The sequence below is a fragment of the Sylvia atricapilla genome, chromosome Z, assembly GCF_009819655.1.
Source record: "Sylvia atricapilla isolate bSylAtr1 chromosome Z, bSylAtr1.pri, whole genome shotgun sequence".
NCBI classification, from domain to species: domain Eukaryota; kingdom Metazoa; phylum Chordata; class Aves; order Passeriformes; family Sylviidae; genus Sylvia; species Sylvia atricapilla.
In genome coordinates this window covers 26,324,785-26,348,018 of record NC_089174.1, presented here as the reverse complement: position 1 = coordinate 26,348,018, position 23,234 = coordinate 26,324,785, and the positions used below count along the sequence as shown (strand labels likewise).

The 23,234-nt window shown below is 40.2% G+C and overlaps 2 protein-coding genes across 3 annotated transcripts in view; one reads left to right on the top strand and one right to left on the bottom strand.

Moving 5' to 3' along the window:
• The window catches only part of SNX24 (sorting nexin 24), an 89,595-nt gene extending 78,609 nt beyond the window's left edge, over nt 1-10,986 (top strand). For both annotated transcript variants that reach the window (XM_066338983.1, XM_066338984.1), the window contains 4 exons: nt 3,578-3,672; nt 4,827-4,859; nt 5,730-5,794; nt 10,140-10,986. In XM_066338983.1, the coding sequence (XP_066195080.1) occupies nt 3,578-3,672; nt 4,827-4,859; nt 5,730-5,794; nt 10,140-10,210 (264 nt within the window). In that variant the 3' untranslated portion in view covers nt 10,211-10,986. The remainder of the gene's footprint in view (nt 1-3,577; nt 3,673-4,826; nt 4,860-5,729; nt 5,795-10,139) is intronic.
• A 1,608-nt stretch (nt 10,987-12,594) lies between these two features.
• On the bottom strand, nt 12,595-20,838 carry PPIC (peptidylprolyl isomerase C). The gene is made up of 5 exons (XM_066338520.1): nt 20,715-20,838; nt 16,581-16,694; nt 16,030-16,123; nt 14,199-14,383; nt 12,595-13,114 (listed from the first exon to the last, which is right to left on the bottom strand). The coding sequence occupies exons 1-5, from the start codon at nt 20,811-20,813 to the stop codon at nt 12,986-12,988; spliced, it is 621 nt and encodes a 206-aa protein (XP_066194617.1). The 5' UTR covers nt 20,814-20,838; the 3' UTR covers nt 12,595-12,985.
• Nucleotides 20,839-23,234: the final 2,396 nt, after the last annotated feature.

The window sequence follows — 23,234 nt, the reverse complement described above, 5'->3', positions numbered from 1 at the left end:
CTGTGATATTTTAGAACTGTTTTCCACAGCATGATGGCATCTAGCTAAGGTTAAGGCAGAACAAGTCCCTTTGCAATTTTGTGACTGTATTTTACTTACTGAAGGAGAAAAGATAACCAACAATTAAGTATTTCAGATGTCACTGAAAAAACATATGCAACTAATCAATGACATCCTTAGGGAACATGATTTTATGAAACTGATAAGGCAGAAAAATTGGGGATTTTATGATTTGTCTTACATAATAATAATTGCACCCTTCCAATGAAAAAGACATTTCTGCTGATGTAAACATCAGACTTTCCCTCGTGTTTGTTGAGGGTTTTTCTCCTGGAGCACAGAGCAGTTCATTAAAGTGTGACAGTAACAGATAAACACCCTTTACAATTTTCTAAGAAAATATGGCAGTTTTAGTTCAGCTGAAATCAATGAGTTGAAAAATGTATTTCTGGAGTCACTTCCCAAATCACTTGCTAGAGGTTGTATTAGCTGGTTTAGTTTTGGGGAATAGGGGTTTTTATTTACTTTAGGAAGGAAATGCACATCCTGGTTTGTTTTTTTTTTTCCTAATATTAGCCTACTTAGTGCTCTGGGACCCATATTTGAAACTCATTGCTATGATCTTGATAGGCTTTGGATGCAACAAAAAAATCACATTACAAAGAAACTAAGTGCAAGTTTTTATTTCCTTGAAAGTATTTATCCTTCAGTTTCTGATGACAGAGCAAACAAGGTAGCTAGTCATGCTTACAAGCCAGTATCATATATTCACTTGAACAAATGCTGCAATTGAGCATATTGCATCACAAATTATAGGTAGTGGTTGAGAAACTTTACCTGCTGGTTCTTTTTCTGCACACCTATCATTTAAAGATTGTCAAGTTTGCAACATACAGTTTTCTTACAAGTTTTCAGACAGAAGTAAAAAAATCTCTTGTGTTATGGGTTGGTCCAGGTAAATTAAGACAATTATATTAACATTTCTGATTTAAGAGTATATTTTATAAAACTTAAATAAGAAGCTGAGAATGCTTAGATTTTTTCTAGACATCTACTTTGGGTCACCACCAGAGTTAGGAAATGTGTTTAGACAGACACACTTAATCCATTGTGTCTATTGTGTCTAGTTGGTGCTTGTGGGGTTTTGTTTTGATATTGGTTGGTTGGTATAGGATTGGGGGGGGGGGAGGTGGTTGTTGTTTTTTCTTTGGTTTGGTTTAGTTTTATTGCTGTTTTTGTTGTTATCAGGCTTTTTTTTTTTTTTTTTTTTTTTTTTTGATTCTTTCCTTTGGTTTCCATTATGTATTTTAAATGGCAAGATTATGTCATCACCTCTTGTTGAATCAAAGCAAATGAAGTCAAGCTAGAAGATAATTTGCCCCCATTAGTATAATTACCTTGTAAACCTTATATTTTTATTTTTAATGATTAAAACTCCATGTGACATTACACTACATCACTTGAGAAATCCCCCTTTGGTCAGTGCAGTCATTCCTTCCTTCATAAAATTCTGGAAATGACAAAATTCTCAGTCAGCAGAGGTGGTATACAAATACAGTACAATGCAAAATTGCCTTTGCTTCTCTACAAATTCTATATTTCAAGTTTAATGATCACCAAAGCAGAGTTATTGACAGCTAACAAACTGTATGGCTTAACACACTAAAATGGATGCTATTTGCTTACATCTTCTTGTGAAAGGTATTTGGTCAGGCCAGGATTAGCAGGGCTTGGGTGGAAAAAAAATCCAAAATAGAATGAGATATTAATCTCAAGGGAGTGGAAGTAGAAGCAAATAGGCTTTTAAGAGCTGTCAGTAGTTTTCCTTTATGAAATGGTGTATCCTTCTGTTCTTCCCTGCTCCATTCAGCAGCTCAGCAGGCAGCTCAAGTTTTAGAAAAAGCTGTCAAGAGTTGTAAGTATGAAGTTGCATATAAGCACTGGATGCCCTTAAACATCTTTCTATGACTAGAAATTTCTATGAATTTCTATGCAATTCACACACCCTCTGAATATGCATCCAGCTCCACACCTTCTTTTGTGCATAACCTGAATGCAGAATGGGATGAATTTTGCAGTAGCAGAGTGCTGATTTTGCAGAATGCAAACAAAGTGGCATTTTTTAAGGCAGCGACTTCATATAGAGGTGAACTAAAAGGCTTAACACTTCCCAACATCTTAGACCTCTTGTTTGTTACATCTCTTAAAATCTAGAACAGAAAAGTTCAAAAGCTGCGTTCCCTTGTTCTTTTCTTCAAACATTTTAGTGATTACCTCAGCTGTTTGAGAAAGTGTAGCCTCTGAATTCAGACTTGCAGATGTAACATAAAAAAGATCCAGTTCTTAAGTATCTTTGTTTTTAAATGCTTTCGAGTTCATTCACATCTTATGTAATTTTAACATTAAGCGGGTTTTCCTTACACAAATAACCCAACCATTTGCTATAAAACCTGCTATAAAATCTAGATGACTTCTAGATGTCTCTTCCAACCTTCCTTTTTTTTGTGATCCTGCTATCCTCTACATACCATTGTGTCTCCTTTGTGATAATTGTAATGTAAAAGAATACACATGCAGGAGTAAGTTACCTCCTGAATGTAAGAGTAATGTGTCTTTCTGTCACCACACTTGCTTCTTCTCTGATTATTTCTTCTATCATAGTGTGGAAAAGTGAACAGGATGAACGTGGGAAAAGCTTTCCTTCTAGTAGTCAACTTAATTTTAAGTCCAGTGAAGTTTCTTCCATTTACTCATTCAGTTCAGATCAGGCCTTTATGAAGGAAATCTCTTTAAGAAAGCTTATGGCTTCCTTTTTCTTGTGAAGTACACATTTTCCGAATGTACATCAGTATGAACAGTAAAGAAATAGGAGTTTAATCTTTCAGGTGAGACATAGGCTGAATTTATGAACTGTTATTCTTTGTCTTGTGAAAACTCTAAATCATCTCATCAAAGTAAAAAACAGTGGATGTAGCCTGGCCATTAAGTGGCCACTGTATCATGGTTGAGGAAGAATGTGGCCAGTCTGGCCAGCAGCTGCCTGGTCAGAGCTTTGTCGTTCAGAGCCGTACTGCTGATACACCGAGTTATGTTGTGAGCTGACCTGTCAAGCCAAGCAAGGAGTTTCCCTTGCTGTCATTTACCAAGGCATGCATTAATAAAACTGCACAAAGGGGAGACTTCTTCGGCTCATAAGCCAGATGGTAGTCTTCTGTGAGATGAACGTGAAAGCACTGAGCTGAGGCTATTTTATTTTATATTTTAAATAAACAGAATTTTATTCACAAATGAGCATGCCTGTAACTTAGTTTCATAATCAGACATCTCTGCTTGAGAGGCATGTAGGTTGGCACCAGTGATGGCAGGTGAAAAAAGAATGTAGTAGCATAAACTGAATGTATTTCTAAGTGATTCATCAAAACTGTGTTTTCCTATCAAAATGAGGCATTCCAAAATAGGTGCAAAAAATGGACACTTGAAAAGTATTGCAAGAGAGAAATGTTTTAGTGGCTTGAATGGAACTGCAATATCTAAAATATTTTTAAAATATGGCTTTCTATTGTGCCTTTTTCTACAGACAGTAATTTTAGAAAATGAAGAGCTCCCTAAGATATTTCTTGATTTTCTGAATGTTCGTCATGTACCTACGTTGCCAAAAGCAGAAAGCTGTGGGTAAGCTCTCCTTTACTGAAAAATATATGGAGGCCAAAAGGCCCATATCCACTCAGTGCTGATGCAATTCCATTGACTTAAAATGGTCTTGCTGCCAACTCTAACACTGTAAAATAAATGGGCTTTAGGTTTATGTTAAGTATGTTTATATATCCCCAAAAGGTCGTAAAATAAATCCAGCATGTTCAAAGACAGAAGGGAAGTTTAATGTAATATTCTTGGAAAGCAAAGGAGAGCTTAGATGAGAAAAATATGACTTTCTTGTAGATCATGGAGTATCTACTGAAATATGAGATATTCGTAAGCACTCATAAAATTGCATAGAAAGACTTTGCAGGTATTTTATGATCATACTACCTGCACAAAATAGAAGCTCATTCCACGATCATTTTATGATCTCACTCTGTGTTCAAAAATTAGGTTCTTTCACCATTCTGATGACAGTGACCCAGCTGCCCATCCCCTGGGAAGGGTTCCTAACCAGAGTGGCAGAAGGCAATCTTAGCACAATGAGTGTAACGACTATGGAAATACCCAAACCAGTGTAACTGGAAGGTCTCTTACCATCTACAGCTGTGAGCTTTGTAGGGAGAATTTCTTTTGCTATGTAAGGTGACGTGGTTGATAGTGCAGAAGCATTACCAGAACGTGCTACCCAGAAAGCCATATGGCCCTTTTCCATTTGGGAAAGCTCTTTGGATCTCAGTGGTGAGAAGGAAAGTTTACCTGAAGATAATTTTGAGACCGTCTTAGGCTTGGAGATCTCTATGGCTCAGGGCAGTGTCCAGAGTGATTCAGAAGCAATCAGGCTTGCAGTTTTCACTTGCAATTTCACTAGTTAATGATGTCAGCCAGTATCTTCCGTGGAACTATACCCCAACACTTTATAGGTAGATAGATAGATAGATAGATAGATAGATAGATAGATAGATAGATAGATAGATAGATGGAAATTAATCTGTTACAGTAAAATGTATGCTATCATTTTCAAGTAGTGGTGGTTATAAAATGTTACAATCTCCCATGTCTATTTCCTTATGTGGCATTATGTGGCCACTCGCCAGATTCCCTTTGCTGATTCTTAAAGGTTTTGGGGGTTTAAATTGTAAAATTACTTTTGTTGTAACCAAAGCTTCCTCTCACTTTACTTGCAGCTCTTTTGATGAAACAGAATCTGAAGAATCAAGGTGAGCTTGATTTCTACTCTTTGTAGGGCACGTGGTTAATAAACTACTTAAATGATTCGCGTTTACTTTATTTTTTCCTTGCAGTTAACAAATTAGAAGTAGTTTAGCATTAAAAGTAGATGTATTTGTTAAATATTGCCATCAGCTGTGCTATATATATCCATTTCTAGTATGGCTTGAACATTGTTATGCTAGTGTTGAGAAATTCCTTAAAAAACTGACAGAATACTGCCATCTCCAAAATATATCTGGGAATGTAGTTTTTGTAGCAAGAAGATTTAGCAGAAGAAATTAGAGATCTGGATTCTTCCTGATGCATTTAGTTTCATCTGCATCTGGTTGCACTACTTGGAATATATATGTACAGAGCAGAGTGGTGAGGGCTGGGGAAGGCTGTCCATGCTATGGCTGAGGGTGGGAGTCAGGCATGGGGGGCTTCCAAGGACTTCTGTCTATGGGTGATGATACAGCAACCTCTTTAGGGGCTGTAAGGACATGGTGACATTTTGAGTCTGCTTGGTGGCCAGGAGAGCCTATAGACATGGAGCCTCCTTGTAGATGGTCTGGTAGATGCATGACACCACATGCCAAGGAGCAGAGCAGAATCAAGAGGTCTCATAGCTAGCTGCAAGCTACTCCTCCTGGATGCAGCCCCTTCACTCCAGCTTGACATTGTGAGTTTCACTATATGGCTGAGGAGCAGCGAGCTTTGCTTCCAGGAGATGGAGCCTGCCCTTCTGGGCAGCGTTGTGTGTGGAACCGCACTGCTTGGCTCCTGCAGCTCAACCACCTCACTTTATCAAAGCTAGTTTGTAAAATAGTCTGTTTGCTGTCCCTTGAAACTGACATGCCTGTTCTTGACCTTTCCAGCAAACTGTCCCACCAGCCTGTGCTGCTGTTCCTAAGGGATCCATATGTCTTGCCTAAAGCCAACGGTAATCAAACTTGTCACCTGTTAACAGCACTTTACTGATCTGATCCTGCACTGCATAAATCACATTATTATTATTAATACTAGCCTAGTCAAATGACAGTGGTTCAAAATCTAATAACCTGCTAATAAAACAATAGTTCTTGTATAAAAAAACATTAAAACACTAAGTGGGATGGGTGATTTGTAAAAGGGTAGAATTTTCTCCCCCAGTTGTTGTCTCAGGCAAACCTACTGAGAATTCAAATCAAAAGATGAAGAGCACTGCTTTTCTTTTCTTGTTGTTGACCCTTTGGCGGTTTTGCCTGAAGGATGTGAACTTGGAGGCCCAGTCCTTTGTAAGTGCTTTTTCCCTAAACACCAGTCGATCTACTGCAAGCATGTTTGTATTTCCATTTGGATTATTATTTCTTATCATTTATAACCTCTGGAGCTCTTTATGGGGGGAAAAAAGTGTACTTTAAGTGTAAGTGATTTTCACAGGACATTTACATTAGACTTATGTGTTTCAAAAGAGTGAAATTGTTATAAACTCTTCTTTTTAATATAAAAAGTTCTTTGAATTAATAATTCAGATAATTTACCCTGTCTTAAATTAAATGTGTGCAAGGAAAAAAAAGTACTGTTTTCAGAGTATGTTCCTCTTGGCTTTGTCATTTTACTTGTTTGACCTTGTTTCTACTAAATATTTTATTAAGAAATGTAATATACTTTCAGAAGAAAATTTTCTCCCTGAACAGCACATAGATTCTTTTTTAATGTGACATTTTGTTTCATTTTACAAAATACTGTGTAGAAATCAGATTTTCACACTGCCTTGAGATTCATTAAATTTTTAAGAATAAATTTAGGAAAGAACACTTTTTGCTTTTCCTAGACAATGGAGTGTACTTCCTTGAGATTTTCTCAAGATGTTTGTAGAAATACTTGACGGGAGGACATAAGGAAGACAAAGCCAATCTCTTCAGTGCTGCCCAGTGATGGGACTAGAACATAAGGAACATTTTTCCAAGCCTGGACACAGGTTGCTCAGAGTGGTGTTGGGTCTCCCCTCTTGGAGACACTCAGAAGCTGCCTGGCCATGGTCCTGGGTGACTGCCTGCAGCTGCCCCTGCTTGAACAGGGGTTTGGACCAGATCACCTCCAGTCATTTCCCAGATGCAGCTTTTCTGTGGTTCTGTTGTTTTTTTCAAGCTGTTTATCAAAACCATAGGGACAACCTCATGTATTATAAGAGGGTTAAGTAGTCTCTTTTGCAGGCAGTGTCCACACTAGCTAGTAGAGGGGCCAAACACTATTGACCCTATGAAGTCTTACTGAACTCCAACATGCAATTAGAGTGAAACACAGACAACAGAGGTCCAGTGAGATTCAGGTCCACATCAGAAGACACATTACAAGATTGTCTAGCTTTTACTTTGACTTAGCACTAGTCTGATTTCTCAGACTGAATGTTCATTTGAGGCTCAAGTGTAAATCACAAAATCGATGAACCAAAGCACAGTAAGGGGAGGAGGTACTGCACAGGGTTATGTCTGACCCAAGTGACAACAGTAATGAAGAATCACCCACAGAATACCCTCTGTTTAAAATCTGGTCCAGATGCTGCCTATACTAATATTTAGAATGAGCCACATTGCATGTCTTAATCTTAGTGTTTAATGTTCCTCCTAATTGTGTACTTGATTCCTCAAGAGCCTAGTATAAATTACAAATATCATGTAACTCATAACCATTCTGAAGAGGGAAAATAGATTTCATATACAGTTACCCCAAAAAATTGAGATGGTGCTTAGTATTTCCAGCCCACATGTAACATTTTGCTGTAAGACTTCCAAGATTCTGCAGTTCTGTCATGGTGTTTATCTCCCTTCCATAATGTGTACTCTAAGTAAGGGTAAGCTTCCTTTTTGTGAAATCATTAGGAACTTCCTAATGAATTTTGTAACTGTTCATTTAAGTAACAAAAAAAGGCCTTAAGATAAAGGCCTCTTCTAAGGAGTAACATGTTTAAATATTGAGTAGGCCTCATTATTGACATCTGAAACAAAGGACATTTCAGACTTTTGCCAAGGCATTTTCTGGCCTTGATCCACAGTATTTAGAATTTTATATGGCAGGTAAATATTCTTTGTATTTGAAAACCCTAAAATGTCAAATACACTTCAAGTCATTCTAGAACTTAATGAATTAAAACACAAATTAGAATGTGAGTTGTGGTTTAAAAAAGGAAGAAAACCAAGTCCTGAGTCTAAAGGCTCTACTAGTTGACTCAAGTCTAGTTATAAAGAAACAAAAGTTTTTACACAACTGCCATTGCCTTTAATTCTTCTTTGTTTTTAGTTTGCAGCACAGAGAAAATATAGATGAGCTTTCTATAATTTTCCCTCACAGATCAGTTCTTACTTTCATAGACTCAGATTCATTTGTAAAAACAGCCAAGGTTGTTCAACCTGTGACTAAAAGTAAGTGTCCATTAACAAATAAGTATTTGTTGTATGTTTTCTTTAAAGAAGGTGAATTTCAATCAGAAGTCTTTTCTGGATACAGGAATGCCTGTGTTAACATATTTCAGTAAATAGGAAATAGTGTGAGTTTCAAACAAAATAAATAACTATTTCTGGAATACAGTACTCCAAAAACATTTTTACCCTGTCGTTGCACTGTTACTTGTTTTTATAAAATATAATCTTGGCAGTATTCCAGTGACTGGGCTTTAAACACTGCTGAGTTGCAAGACAATTTTTCCAGAAATAAGATGCACTGTTACAAACCTCGCTGATTTTCAGATTCCCTTTTTCATGATGTATCTGAGTGTCCAAGTGCACTTTACTTTTAGTGTAAGGGTAGTGGGAGACAACAAAAAGTAATGTTCTCAAGAAAAACAAAGGAAAAACCTAATATGCTTCAAATGGGAGGTGACACGTTTGAAGCTAAAAAAATGTAATCTTAGATTTACTGTCACTTGCTTGAAAATTGTTCTGATGACTCTTTAAGCCATGCAAGACTGTGCTTTTTTGCGTTTATACTTCAGTTACATATATATATTTTAGTTGTATTCAACTTAATTTGATATGCTTCATTTAAGCAGAAAATGCTCACATTGTATCTAATGTTGTTAGGTTGTATCATTTTGAAAATCAATCCTTATTTTCCTATATATACTGCATGTTACAGAAGAACCAATAAAAACTTTTCTGGAACTGCATCATTTAATCTAGAATGAAAGCATCAAATCACATTTAAAAGTGCATTTTTGATAACATTAATGAGAACTGCATATGGTTATTCTGCCAGGGTAATTTGGGACAGATGAGTTTACAGGATTTGAGGAAGTATTATTGGATTCAAAATATTAGCAATTCCAAAATTATTTCTGTGAAAGAATTAGGGACAAATGCTAGTTTCCACCCACATCAGGTCATCTAGTTTATCAAGTTCTAATGATTTTTATAAAAGTTGCATCTCCTCTTTGTGAATATCCTGTAGGCTGATAGTTGAGGGTTTGATTAGTGTTTCTGCATCAGAAAGTCTGTTCTTAGCAGGAAATCCATTTCTAGTATACTAACAATTTTAAGGTTTTAAGATGTGATCAGAAATTCTTAGTTTTAATGCCTGGTGATTTAAACAGACCTTTCATTAAAATCTCAAGTGTTGGTGCCTTTCAAAAATCTTTTCAATTCACCAGTGTACCGATATCCAGTGTACATGGATCTATTCCTGTGTTCTATCAGGCAATTCTTTCATGCCAAATGGAAGATGAAAATTAACTGGCAGTTTCCTCTGCATCCATGACAAAAAAGTAGTGGTACTGTAGGATGACATTTTGTAACATGTGACTTTTTATGTTGATTGGACAATCTGAAAATTTCTTGCCTCAAATAATCATCTTTGTACAGGCATCCTCAAGCCTTCTCAGTCTAAACATTGCTGTAGACCACAATACAAAAAACAGTATTGAAGTATTCCCAGTAGTAATCTTGAAATTTCTTCAAGTATATTGAGATTTTGTTAGAAACTGAATTGCCAGTGTAATCCATCTTCCTTGTGAGAAAAGATTCAGATAAAGAACTGGAGCCTAGCAGCATTAAGTATTAGAACATCCCTTTAAATCAATAAGCTAGAAATCTGGCAGCGCTTTCATGCAATGCCCAGTGCTACCCTAAAGTGGTTTTAGTGCTGAAACAGCATTATTAATGCCACATCCCCAACATGGATAAACAGTTGAGTGATGCAGTAACCCAAAGTAAATGAGGCCTTACCAAGTTAAGTTTCACAAAAACATTTGTATTGTACTGACATGGATAAGAAAGTAAGTTTCTTTCTTTTTTTTTCCCCTTTTTTTTCAGATGACTTTCCAAATGTAGTTATAGATGGCATTCTACAAGGAATATTTTATCCTCATTTGCTGCCCAGGTAGAAGTAATACAAGGCAAGAAGCTGAAGTCTCTGAGTCATGGTTAATAGAATTAACAGGAATAAAATTCTGTGATGTGAAAATTATGCTCAGAAGCAAGAGGCACAACCTCAGTTTAAGTCCAAGCATTAAGTCTTTATAAATTAAATCACTGTCATTACAATTGCTGCTTTTAAAAAAAAGATATGGAAACAACAGTATTGAAGTTATTTATACCTTCTATATATTGACATGCTCTAATTAACACTAATTGTTCTAAGTCATACACTGAATTATGCTAACCTTTGAAGAGAAAAGTTTTACTAATTATTTCTGTAATTCCTATTAAAGCAAACACTAAACTATTTTGCATCACGACTTTTCCCAGCACATTACTCATTGCTGGCACTGGATGGATTAAAAGTACTGAAGAGTGTGTGTGCAGAATTGGAAACATGCTTTCACATTCTGAAACACGTAACAATCTCTAAGGAAACTTTCTAGATTCCAGTTGAAATTATTTTACTTACAAGGAGCTTTTATGTGGCTTTTACACATCTCCATTCAGTTATAAGATCTAACCTGTGTGTTTGTTTACTCTATATCAACTTGCTGACTGTATTCCATATATTAACATTTTATAAGTCACAGAACAGACAACTCTGTGGTAAACTAAAGCAAGAATATTATTATGATCAAATTAAGACTGATACATATATATGTATGTTCGGATTTAACTGGAAATTTGTATGTGTGCTACTGGACATTACAAAATAAATTACTAAGACATTAATGTATCAGTTCCGTGGGTTTTTTGTGCTTTTCTATTAAAATTTTTCTGAGATTCTGTCATCTCAGATGGGTCTCACAGATGTCTCCCTATGAAGTGTGAGAAAAATACCTTTGTCTACTCTTAGCTTAGCTGAACAAGGTAGCCTTACAAAATTGTATGTCTTAGTGAAAAAAAATCCATGTAATAGAACACAGACTAAGTCACTGGGCTCATCAGCAGAAGGGAGTGTTACACAAAAGCAGCAATGGCAAAGCTAGGCACAAATTTAAGTCTGATCCTGGAGACTTGGGACAAACACATTTAGTAGTTAGAGCACGCAACATGGGTTGCGTGCTCTAACTACTAAATGTGTTTGGAAGCTGTCTGGAGAGAGTGGAAAGCTGGGACTTGAATTAAAGGTAAGCCTGTGACTGCAGTACTTGTTCAGGTAATATAACTTCATGAGGTCTGTAGGCTCAGCCTCCAGGAAAGCTTTCAACTACTGGCAGAAAGCTGGTTGGGCAATGAAGTCTGGGGCATTCTCACTCCTGCTTGTTAAGCCTACTCCTAGAGCTGCTTTTCAAAGAATTTTACTTTAAACAGCTAGTAGAAAGAAAAGTGATTAGGCTGCACTAGGCAAATTTAGAGGCCCATGCCAAGTTCTCCTACAGTTCTGTTTGCAGAGGACAGTAATCCTTTCACAAGTCTCTGAAAAGAAGTGTCAGTATTTACCTTCAGGAGAGACCCCAGAGCTGTAGATGAATGAAGAACAGCAGGAGCATCCTCTAACTGCAAATGACATGTCAGGAGAACTAGAGTAAAACCCTGCCTACAGTTTTTTCCTGTTTCCTTGTGAGTGGAATGCCAGTAGGTACCTACAAGCTCTGTGTTGTAGCAGTCTCTTCTACCCCCAGTCCCTCCAGCTCTGGATACCTTACATGGGCTTCAGGACACCCTGCAGGAATCTAGTCACTACAGAGAGGAGTGGTGTGCTGCCCACTGTACAGGTGGATGAGTCCTTCTTCAGATCTTGGCACTGCCTCTTCCATATCGAGTCCTAAAACGGTCAACTCAAAAAGAAAAAATCCACATATCTGCCCTGTGGAGCTCTGTAAGAACTTAACACGGGTGTCTTTTAAGTGTTATCCTACACTGGCCTTCTGTGAAAGCTACCAGTTGTCAGCTTAAGAGTTATTTATGAAGCATCACAAAAAATGAACCTAAAGTTTTCAAACTTACAGCAAAACTTAAAGAAAAAGCATTTGAGCTTTACAATAAATAACATTAGTTAGGTGTTACAAAATCCACCATGTTGTAAAACAAGGATTTTTCTGTTTTAATCAGTTTCTGATTATCTTATTGAATAATAGACAGAAAAGCTGCTTGTCCTTGATCACAGAATAGTATCTGAATAGTGTGGTTCTCTGAAAGACAGTAGAGACTTTTATCTGACACAAGATTAGGAAAACATACCATCTCTGCTCTAACCTTACAACTTTATCTACTGAAAAGCAAAACCCCTTGCATATTTTGTGGAATCAACTGGGGTGAGAAAAAAGATCTTGGGAGTGGAGAAAAAAATGCTCTCAAGTATTTATTTGAAATCAAAGTTTATTTATTCAAAACACGTCTATATTTTACTTTTTTTAATGTTTTTAAAAATGCTGGTAGTGTTACAGTAAATATTTTTAGTTAAAAAGACAAAAACAAATATTGCTGAAATTTCCAAAGAGAACAAAATTACTCTATTTTAAACCTTGAAAAAAGAGAATTACTGCCATAATTTTTCATTAAAGACTTTTTCTGCAAGATATAGAATTTAGTGGGATATGTCTTGAATTTCAAGGAATGACAGATCCAGAAAGTTGTTATAGAAATAGTAATATCTTTTCTGTATTTGGCAAATGATAAGTATTGCCTAAATGTAACTTCATATGTTTTGAGGAAAAACATTGGATCATTGAGACTGGTCAAAAACTGGCATTAAAGAAGTGATTAAGTTTTACTTTTCATTCTGACTATTGGTCTCACCAGTCACCAACTTCAACTACAAATGGTTCCTTAACAACTATTTTGCCACTGTTCACAATCACACAGTCTTGAAGGGGCCGATCGTGTTCATCTGTCTGCTGGAGTTCTATCGAGTGCACCACAGACTGTCAAACAAAAAAAGAACAAACAGAAAGGTTCAGTTTAGCCAAAGAACTCTAGTGGCTGAAGCCTGGTGCCAGGGAAACAATGAAGTGCACTAACATCACTGCTTATTAACCAGCTAGTAAAACAAAGACCTTTACCCTGTCAACTTCCCACATTCTTTTTTTCCCACATTAGTAGTTGTGCCACTCTGTTAATCATGCACAGTTGACAGAAGCACAGGGAAGGCTGTTTGCTCTCCTAGAAAATCTTTCAGCCAACAAAAAGACCTTGAAGGGCCAACTGAAAATGTACATTCAGCTGATTAGGCTGGCACATACAGGATTCTATCTGTGACGTGTGAGCAAAAAATGAATCCAGAGATCAAAAAAGGCAAGCATTATTATTTTTCTAATTGTACAGCATAACTGTGCTGGTTACTGCTTTTACCTTCAGCATGTAACACACACATAGAGGTTTTTAGTGTGGCACCATTCCACCAGCATTTTTAAAGGACAAAATTAATTTAGGTATATTGACAACTTACTTTGGATATTCATCCATTTATCTGACTAAACTGAAACTTAAGTCTAAATAGCTTCTCAAAAATTTACAGCTACTACTGTAGCTCATGAAAATGGAATTCAGTATGAACATGGGAGTGAGAGGCAAGTATCCTGATGAAGTTTTAAAACTCCTTAAAGTCTATTCAACAACTCACACCTTCCCCAACGATTTAAAACCACAGATTAAAAAGGAATAATTTGTAAGGAAAACCAGAAATACAAGTATAATCACTTGAAAATAATTTTTTTTTAGCTTAAAATTCTGTTTGGCCTCTCATCAGTAAGTGTTTGCATGCTTTACATTCACCTGCTTTACATTCAACTGCTGTTGTTTAGCAGTCTGAAATAAGGGCTGTGAAAGCCAAAAGAGTGGTACAGGGTTTCATTTCTGCTATTTCAGTTCTAAATCGTCCAGCTGGAGCTCTTCACAATTATTTTCTACCATGTACGTATTAGATGAATACTCAACTGTTTCTGAACTATGGTAACAGGGATATAACAGGGCACAATTTGTCCACATCAACCATTACTTTAAACTTACCATTCCATCAAGGACTTTGCCAAATACTACATGTTTTCCATCTAACCAGGAAGGCTTTGTCACACTGATGAAGAACTGGGATCCGTTGGTGTCTGGGCCAGAATTAGCCATGCTAACCCATCCAATTCCATAGTGCTTCAGCTTGAAGTTCTCATCAGGAAATCTTTCTCCATAGATGCTTCTTCCTATGGCAAAAAAATAAGAAAGGAAACTTTAAAAAAAAAAAATCAAACAGAAGCACCTTTTTGTTCAAAAATGGGAAAAACAAAATATGAGTTCAGGACTTGAAGATTCATTATTTGAGTAAACACAGCAGCATCACTGTTCAACCATCAGCAAATCCATAAATAAAATTATTTTGTGTGTAAAGGTAAGCTAAGCCACTACACATAAGGAGAGAATAGTTAAAGCTGATGATGTTTATCCTTCGAATTTAAGCAAGCTCAATACCTCCAAAGGTCTGGTTTACAGACACCACTGAACAATAGTGTATTTTATCCTGTTGAGCAAATTAAAGTACATACTTATAGCCACTAACAATAAGGCTGCCATGTTTTGTGACAATTTCAGTATTTAAACTTTTCCCTTATGCTAAGAAATTGCTTTTGGCACGTTTAGAAACATATGAAGACCAAATGGAAGCTAGACTAAAATATTTGGTGTGGATGTGTAAAACCACAACATCAAGATTCTGATGTTTCTGAAATAGTTCAGAGAGAAAACACATCAGTCATGGTTAAACCACCATCACTCTGAAAAGAGAAGGCTGTCTGTCTCACTTTTTACTTCTGCAGTGCCTAGCACAATGAGGACACTGTTCCAAACACCACCAGATGCTATCCCAATAAACATCAGCAGGCAAATAAATACTGCCTACCTTTAATGCTAAAACTATGTCTTTCGTATTATGGTCTTCCCCATTGTTCACTGCTAGGAAAAGGAATGTGTTTTCCATTCTATCCCAGCAGGGAAATCACTAACAGTTCATGCAGACAGTTCAAATCATAGCATGTGAAGAATGTGCATGTAAAGGAAGACAAGAAATCTGCAGCCAGAGTGAGTGCAGTGCAAGAGATGCTGCGCTGGCATTGTCCCCCTGAGTGGACTGAACTGTTCTTCTGGGGGGAGAAGTGATACACACAGCCAGCACTCACAGCACCAGCAAGTTTATGGTTTCAGTTTTAGTAAGAGAAAAACAGGGAGCGGGCATGACCCTCATCTTCTAATTTCTTTTTCCTTCTTACGAAATTCCTTCTCATAGCACATTTCAGAGGTTCCTCAGAACGGGCTGAGCTGAGGGCAGAGAGGACAGCCTCCTCCTTCCCTACCTGCCTTCCCTCTATGCGCTTTAACTGTTTCATCACAGATTAGCCTTCTGCTGGATGACTTGAATAGGTTCACCTATACATGCAATCAGTGCCTCAGGGAAGAAGCGCTGTCACAAAGCCAGAGCAGGGGAAGGGTGGAGACATCCATCTTTTGGAGACGGTAAGTTGTAGGAGCAGCTCAGCTGGTCACGTGGCTCCAGCCCAGCACACAAAGCCATGCTTCTTGAATGGGGACAAGTCACAGACAGAAAAGAGCTATCTACAAAAATTGAGGACAAAGGAAGAGCTACTCATACTTATAAATCAGATAATCCAAATAGCTGCAGCTTAGGCTACAAGATACTTGGAAAAGTACTAGATGGTCTAAAACAAATGTGGGCTGGTTTGATGTTCGTTCATTAATCTGAACAGAAACCATGAAGGAATAAAAAACCAGCGTTTGCCCATACTTTCAGCAGACATTTGAACAAAGAAAACAACCCCAAATATACTAAGTATGTTACCTCCTGATCCATCTCCAGCTGAAAAGTCTCCTCCTTGAATCATGAAGTCTTTGATTACACGATGAAATTTACTTCCTTTGTATCCATATCCTCTCTAAGAGAATGAAATAATTCCTCAATATAACATCCAGCTCTATATACAATCATATGGAAATACATAAGCTGTGAATGGATAGATTTCACAGAATATACCACCAAGGGATACACTGTCAAGAAACACATTAAAGTGAGGTGCAGGTAAACACAGCTGGACTGCACTGCCACACAGAAGGTATTATTCAGGTGATCAAAGCCATTGCCTTTATGTGACTGATGCCTGAGCACAGTAACTCCACATGCTAGATCTGCAAGGCAGGGACAGATCGAGGTGCTCATGCTCAGCATCTCGTAATTAGGTCTTGTGAAACAAGGACCTGAGAAGACACTAGTGCACGTCCCTGGGGACGGCACTTGTGCACAGGGTCCAGTGAATGAAACTGAAACAGCATCAAGCAAACACTGCCTTCCCAAGCCAAACTTGAGTACACAGTGGAAGAAAACCACAAACGTACTTCTCCAGTTGCCAACACAATGAAATTCTCCACGGTCTTCGGGACAACTTTTCCAAACAATCCAATTACAATTCTGCCAACATCTTTGTCTCCAATCTTCACATCAAAGAACACCTGAATATTTTTGTGAACAAAAGTGATACAGATGTGAGCACAACAAACAGCCAAGTTTTTCAAATAGTAAGGTGGTAAGAAATTATTTCTGTCTGCTCTGTATTAATATTATCCTGCAATTCCTAGGGGTGCAGTTTCAGAGAAATCCTTTGAGACCCACCAAAACCAGGTTATGAAGAAAACTTGAGAATTTGTTTGAGAATTGGTGATTGTATATTTTGATTCTTACTGCTTTTAATGGCTCAGTGAGACTGCTGTATCTCAAATTTAAAGATAGTGTTCAAGAAGATTTTTCCCAGGCACATAAGTCTTTAAAGCTGAATGGAAAAAAATAAAACTAAAGTAAGGAAGAATAACATGCTATTCCCATATAGGGGAAAATAACAAGGAACTACAGTACTGGCACTTCCCACAAATGACAGTTTGCTATCCACTCATAATCTTCACTGTTCTAGGCATCAGTACATATACACAAAAGCCTAAACTCCATTGAATTAACAAACAGTGGAAAGAAAATCCTATGGTTCAAGCAAGCAGTTGCCTTCCTAAACATGAATTCAAACCCAGCAGAGAAATAACCATGCCAGATTATTCAGCTGATTGCCTAAAAGCTTCAATGTATATATGGCTGAAAAGCAACTTCACAAAGACAAATGAATTAAGACATTTTAATATAGTTCAGAATCTATGAATGCATATTTGAATGTGCAAAAATGTTCCGACAATTACAGAAAATAGGAACAGCTGTCAGGAAATGAGGCATTTTTAAGTTCTGAAAAAGTTACATAAAGGCTATTACAACTTCTAGGAAACAGCAATGTGTATTCCTATGATGTGGTATTTGCTTGTGGCACTCAACCAAGTATTACTTGTCTGTAATGCTAAAAAATTAATCCAATAATGGTAATAAATGACCACAGTCTCTCCAATGTGAATGCCTCTTTCACGCTCTCCTACTAAACATTTCTACCATTTCTTGATCTTCCATGTGGTTTTGACTATTGAACTTTTGGCTAACACTATAAAAGCACTATAAAGGAAATAAAATTCCTTTTGATACACCTCATTCATTTTCTTGGCACTGGATAACATGCTTTTTAGATGTGTGGCTCCCAAAGTATTAACAGCACACTTTCACTAACTTTTTAACAGTTTTATAAACAAATCTCTCTGAATTGTGCTGCCAGGGTTATCTAGGTGAGAGGTATTGCCTTCCTATCTTTTCTAAACCCACTGCTTGTCTATTTTGCCTGGAAATGTTCTAGTAGGACTTCTTGAAATACACAAGCATATATGAGTAAAAAGACCAAGGCTACCAAACAATCACCCCACAGAGCAGGAACATCATGCACTTTGTTGACAGCACAGGGAAACAAGTTCATCATAGCTGTAAGCCTAGCAAAGCAACAAGGCTTCACACATGTCACTGCTGCCTGCCTCAGCAGGAGGCCCAGTACTTTTAAAAATGTGTCTCTGTGCATTTTTGGCCCCAAAATCAAGTATGGAAATATCTGGTAGCCTTAGACACTATTTCTGCATAGAAAGCCATATTCTCATGAGTGTATTTCCACAGGTTCTCTGGAAAATTCAATAAGCATGTAGACACTCATGAGCACTTTTTAATCTCAAAAGACATCTAGCCAAATTCTTCACCAAAAGCTTTAAAAGAAAACAAATACTAGAAATTTTCAGTCTTAATATTTTTATAAATATTTAATCATATTTACAATCTGAATTTAAGTATATGAAGACTGAAATGAAAAAAAAACATACAAGTAAGAATGGCTGGTTGTCATAAAAATATTCATATATAATTTACACAAGATGGTGTATACCTAATTGAAAAAATGGACAAGAGCATTCAATTATTCAAGGAAATTAAAGCTGATTCGGAAAGGAAGATCTCATGATTCTTAGAGACCAGGTAATGTAATAACCTCATAAATGGAAAAATACTGTACCTGGTGTAGAGCCACAACAAGGGGGCCAAAATATATCTGAAATCATCCTGAGCAGCTGCTCAGTATGTGAAAGGTTTGGCTCTGGGCTTGTGTGTGGGAAATAGATTTGTAGAGAATTTTTAAAGCTTGACAGTGAAAGTTAGATACTTGTGAAGGTCAGAGAAGGAAAACAAATACTAGAAATAATTAAATTAATGCAGAAAAGAGATGGGCATAGCTGCATTTGTACTGTGAGTTCACACCCTGAGTGCATGTAATTCTGGCGTCTCTTATGACAAAATTATAAAACCAACCCAAAAAATGTAGGAAAACAGGCAGAACAGATGCTCAACAGGTATGGAATACCTTTTATATGAAGAAAGGTTACAGAAAACTGCTTAAACTGGATGAGAAAAAACTAGTTTGATTTGATGAGCTTTGTAAAGTTACCACTGCCTAGGATATGGGAAATTGCAATGCAATTCTTCATGTGCCACAACAATCAGAAAAGGACATAAAATTATAGCCCAGGCAGAAGGAATGAAGAAGGAAAGTACTTTATGTATAACTAAATGATAATATATTGCCAGATTATTTGGAGGCCAAACTTGCCCACCCCCCACCCCCACCCCCCCCCAAAAAAAAAAAAATTTAACCTGCAGTCTAGAAGTCCACGGCAATGAAACTGTAAGCAGTTGCAGACAACAGTGGCAATGAACTACAGAGCCAAAGGCACAGTCCAGGGCTTAGGATGCCGAAGCCATGCTAGAGGAAGCAGTTCTGCCCCTGCCCTTCCCTATCACACATTTATGAGTGTAGGTGTCTTTCCCAGCATGGATGCACTTGACTGCAAGCAGAAAGACGCTTGGGGACTGAAACATGGAATTCCTGCTTTATCCAAAGTTTAAACACCCCACCTCCTGCACTAAACAAACACTTTTTGGAAAGAGATGCTGGCATGCTGCAGTAACTAGGTGTATCCTTATTCCACCAACAGGCCTCCCAGCCCACAAGGCCATCTCCTGGGCAGTGCCACTGCAAAGGCCACACATCCCACTGGTGCCCAGCCCGTCCATCGTGCCTGCCCAGGAGCCCTGCAGCACTGAGCCCCACAGACCCTGGCCTAGCAGTGCCCCACAGGCACCACGTACATCTCCTCTGGGGACAACAAGGCGACTGCTCTCAGTACCAAGAACTTCACACAATGGGGCAGAGCGGAAAGGACACAGCGAGTCATCCGGCCCACCCTCTTCTCTCAAGCAGTAGCCATCACTCTGGGCCATCAGAGCACACGGCAGAGAACTGTTTCCAGATGGGTCTTGAACATCTCCTGTGAGAGAGACTCCACAGCCTCTCTGGACAATCTATTCCAGTGCTCAGTCACCTGCACAGTAGTTCCTCCTCAAATCCAGGTGGAACTTCCTGTGCATTAGGTTGGCACCACCGAGCAGAGCCATCCTCTTGGCACCCTCCCCTCACATACTCTAGAACCTGATAAGGTCCCTTCTCAGTCGGTCCTTCTCCAGGCTGAAGAGGGCCAGCTCCCCCAGCCTTCCCGGCAAGAGATACTCCACTGCCCTCAGCTCTGCAGCCTTCCGCTGGATCCTCTCCAGGAGTTTCAGCAGAGAGGTGAATGAACAAACCCACAGCACAGACGAGCCCCAGCGCAGCTAAACCCCCCTGCTCGGGGCAGCCTGGCAGCACCAGCAGTCCCAGACCGCCCTGGCAGCAGCAGAGGTCACAGCAGCGCTAGAGGGGATGAAGAATTTAGAAGTTTCCACTTCTGCAAGCCAGGGGGAGGCTTCGCTGGCCCGAACTCTGAGGTGTGCCAGCGCCTACAGAAAGGCGGTATGCCCAAAGGGGTTAAAAACCAAGGGAGTAACCAACCAAACAAACAAAACAGTGAAGTTGTGGCGTTTGGCCAAGCCCGCCCCAAGCCCTCTGTGCCCGGGATGCGGCGCGGCACAACCCGGCCAGTTCCCCCGGCACGGCCGCGGGACATCCCCGCCCGGGCCCCGCCCGACCCGTCCCGAGGCTTCCCGGCAGCGGAGACGCCGCCCCGGCCGCGGGCGAGAGTCACCTTGGCTGTCACGCTGGGTCCCCTCCGCTTGAAGGCCTCGGCCGCCGGGGCCACGAAGCACAGACAGGCGACGGCGCCGAGCAGCGCCCCGCGGGCCATGGCGCCGGCCGAGCGCTGCGGCGCCTGCGCCGGGGACGGGCGGCTCCTCCCGCGGCGGGGCGGGGGGCCCGGGGGGCCCGGGGGGCGCCCATCCACCGCGGGGAGAGCCCTCCAGTGCCGGGGGGCGGCAACCCATGGCAGGGTGCGATCGCTCGTCTCAGGGACAGGTCCCTTCCTGGAGCAGCCGTCACCCATCCCGGCAGGAGCGGTGACCCGCCCGGGGGCTGAGCTCCGGTACCGGCGCTGCCCGGGTGTGGGGGCCGCCAGGACGGGTCCGGCGCCCCGGCTGGGTTTGGGCGGGTGCGAGCGCGGGGGTATCGGTGGGGCACGTTCCTGACGGGCGGCGGGGAGCCGTGTGCCCTCCCCGGGTCAGCCTCGCCCAACGGGAGCTGCAGTACCTGAGAGGGGCACGACCGCCCGGCCGTCGGCTTCGGCCAGGCTGCGTGCCCCGGAGGGCCCCACGTGTGAGTGAAGGAGCCAGAATAGTAAAAGCTCAAGGAATTGAGTCAACAACATACCCTTGTGGAAAGGGGCATTGGTACCTTGGGCTGCATTCGAAAGGGTGTTGCCAGCAGGTCGAGGGAGGTGATCCTGCTCCTCTGCCTTGGTGAGGACATATCTGGAGTGCTCTGTCCAGTTCTGAGCACCTGAGCATAACAGAAGTGTGGAGCTCCGAGAGCAGGTCCAGCACAGGGCAAGAAAGGGACTGGAGAGCCTCTCTTATGAGGAAAGGCTCAGAGAGCTGTGCTTGTTCTGCCTGGAGGAAAGATTACTGAGATGGGACCAAATCAATGCCTAAGAGTATCTGAAGGGAGGGTGACAAGAGGATGGACCAGGCTCTGCTTGGTGGTGCCCAGCAGTAGGATAAGAGATAACAGGCGGAAACTGATGCACAGGATGCTCCTCCTGATTACAAGCAAGAACTTCTTTACTGTGTGGTTGGCTGCACATTGGAACAGATTGCCCAGAGAGTTGCAGAGTCTCCCCTGGAAATATTGGAAAGAATATTGAATATACTGGAAATATTCAAGAATCATGTGGCTACAATCCTGTGCTCTAGGACAATCCATGTGACCCACTGTGGTCCATTCCAACCTGACCAGTTCTCTGATTCTGTGATTTTGGAAGCGCATTGTTGGTCTTTCATCTTTGCTGTGTTTTATGTGATGAGTAGGAACAGGAACCTGTGAGGTACTTGTAATACTTTTGGGTTAATTTGTGTTAGGAGTGGTGGTGTACTGCTTGGCACCCATGTCAGCTCGCACCTCTGACTTTGGACAATAAACAGCAGCGCTAAAGGAATTCATCAAACACAAACATTTCTCTCAAGCCATTACCTGCTAAAAAATCATTAGCATTCAGGACCTGTTTCAAATGGTGCTGCTGATGCAGTCCCTAGAAAATTTGTAAAGTGTAGCACACACTGAAACTTTGTGGCCTCTGAGCTGCCAACATATGAAAGTTGTAATAGTTGTAATACACTACACTACAATACACTGCAACCAGGAAGCTGTCAGTGGCTTATGTAAACACACAGGCTCAAACCTGTGTTCTGGGTTCTGAGTACTGTGGTTCTGGGTGTATGGCATAGCACTTACACAGACAAATGCAAAGCCAGCCCAGAGCTCAGGTGCAGTGCCCAAGGGAGAATGTGCTCTGCACCACATGAGCGCTGCATGTCTGCCAATCCCCTCAGCCTGAGACTGCCTCAGCTAGCAAGTAGTAGAGACAATAGCCACAGAGTCATAGAATTGTTTAGGTAAGAGAAGACCTTTAGGATAATCAAGTCCAAGCATTAACCAGGCACTGCCAAGCCCAGCACTTAACCACGTCCCTAAGCATCACATCCACATGTCTTTTAAAACCTCCCGAGCTGGTGATTCTACCAGTTCCCTGGACAGCCTGTTCCAGTGCTAAACAGCCCTTTTCATGAAAGAAATTTTCATAATATCTAACTTTAGCCTCCCCTGGCACAGTTGAGGGATATTTCCTCTTGTCCTAAGGCTTGCTACTTGCAAGAAAGAGGCTGATCCCCCCACTCCCTACAGCCTCCTTTCAGGTTGTTGCAAAAAGTGATCAGGTGTCCCCTTGGTTGTCATTTTCTCCAGGCTGAACATCCCCAACTCCCTCAGTTGCTCCTCATCAGACCTGTGCAACAGGCTGTTCCCCGCCTTTGTTGACCTTCCCTGAACACACTTCAGCACTTCAACATCTTTCTTGTAGTGAGGGGCCAAAAATTCAATCCAGATTTTGAGGTGGCCTCACCAGTGCCCAATACAGGGTGACAATCTCTTTCTTGGTTGTGCTGGCCACACCATTTTTGATACAGGCTAGGATTATCATTGGCCTTTGTGGGCACCTGGGCACACTGCTGGCTCATGTTCAGCTAGTGTCAAACAGTACCCCCAGGCCCTTTTCTGC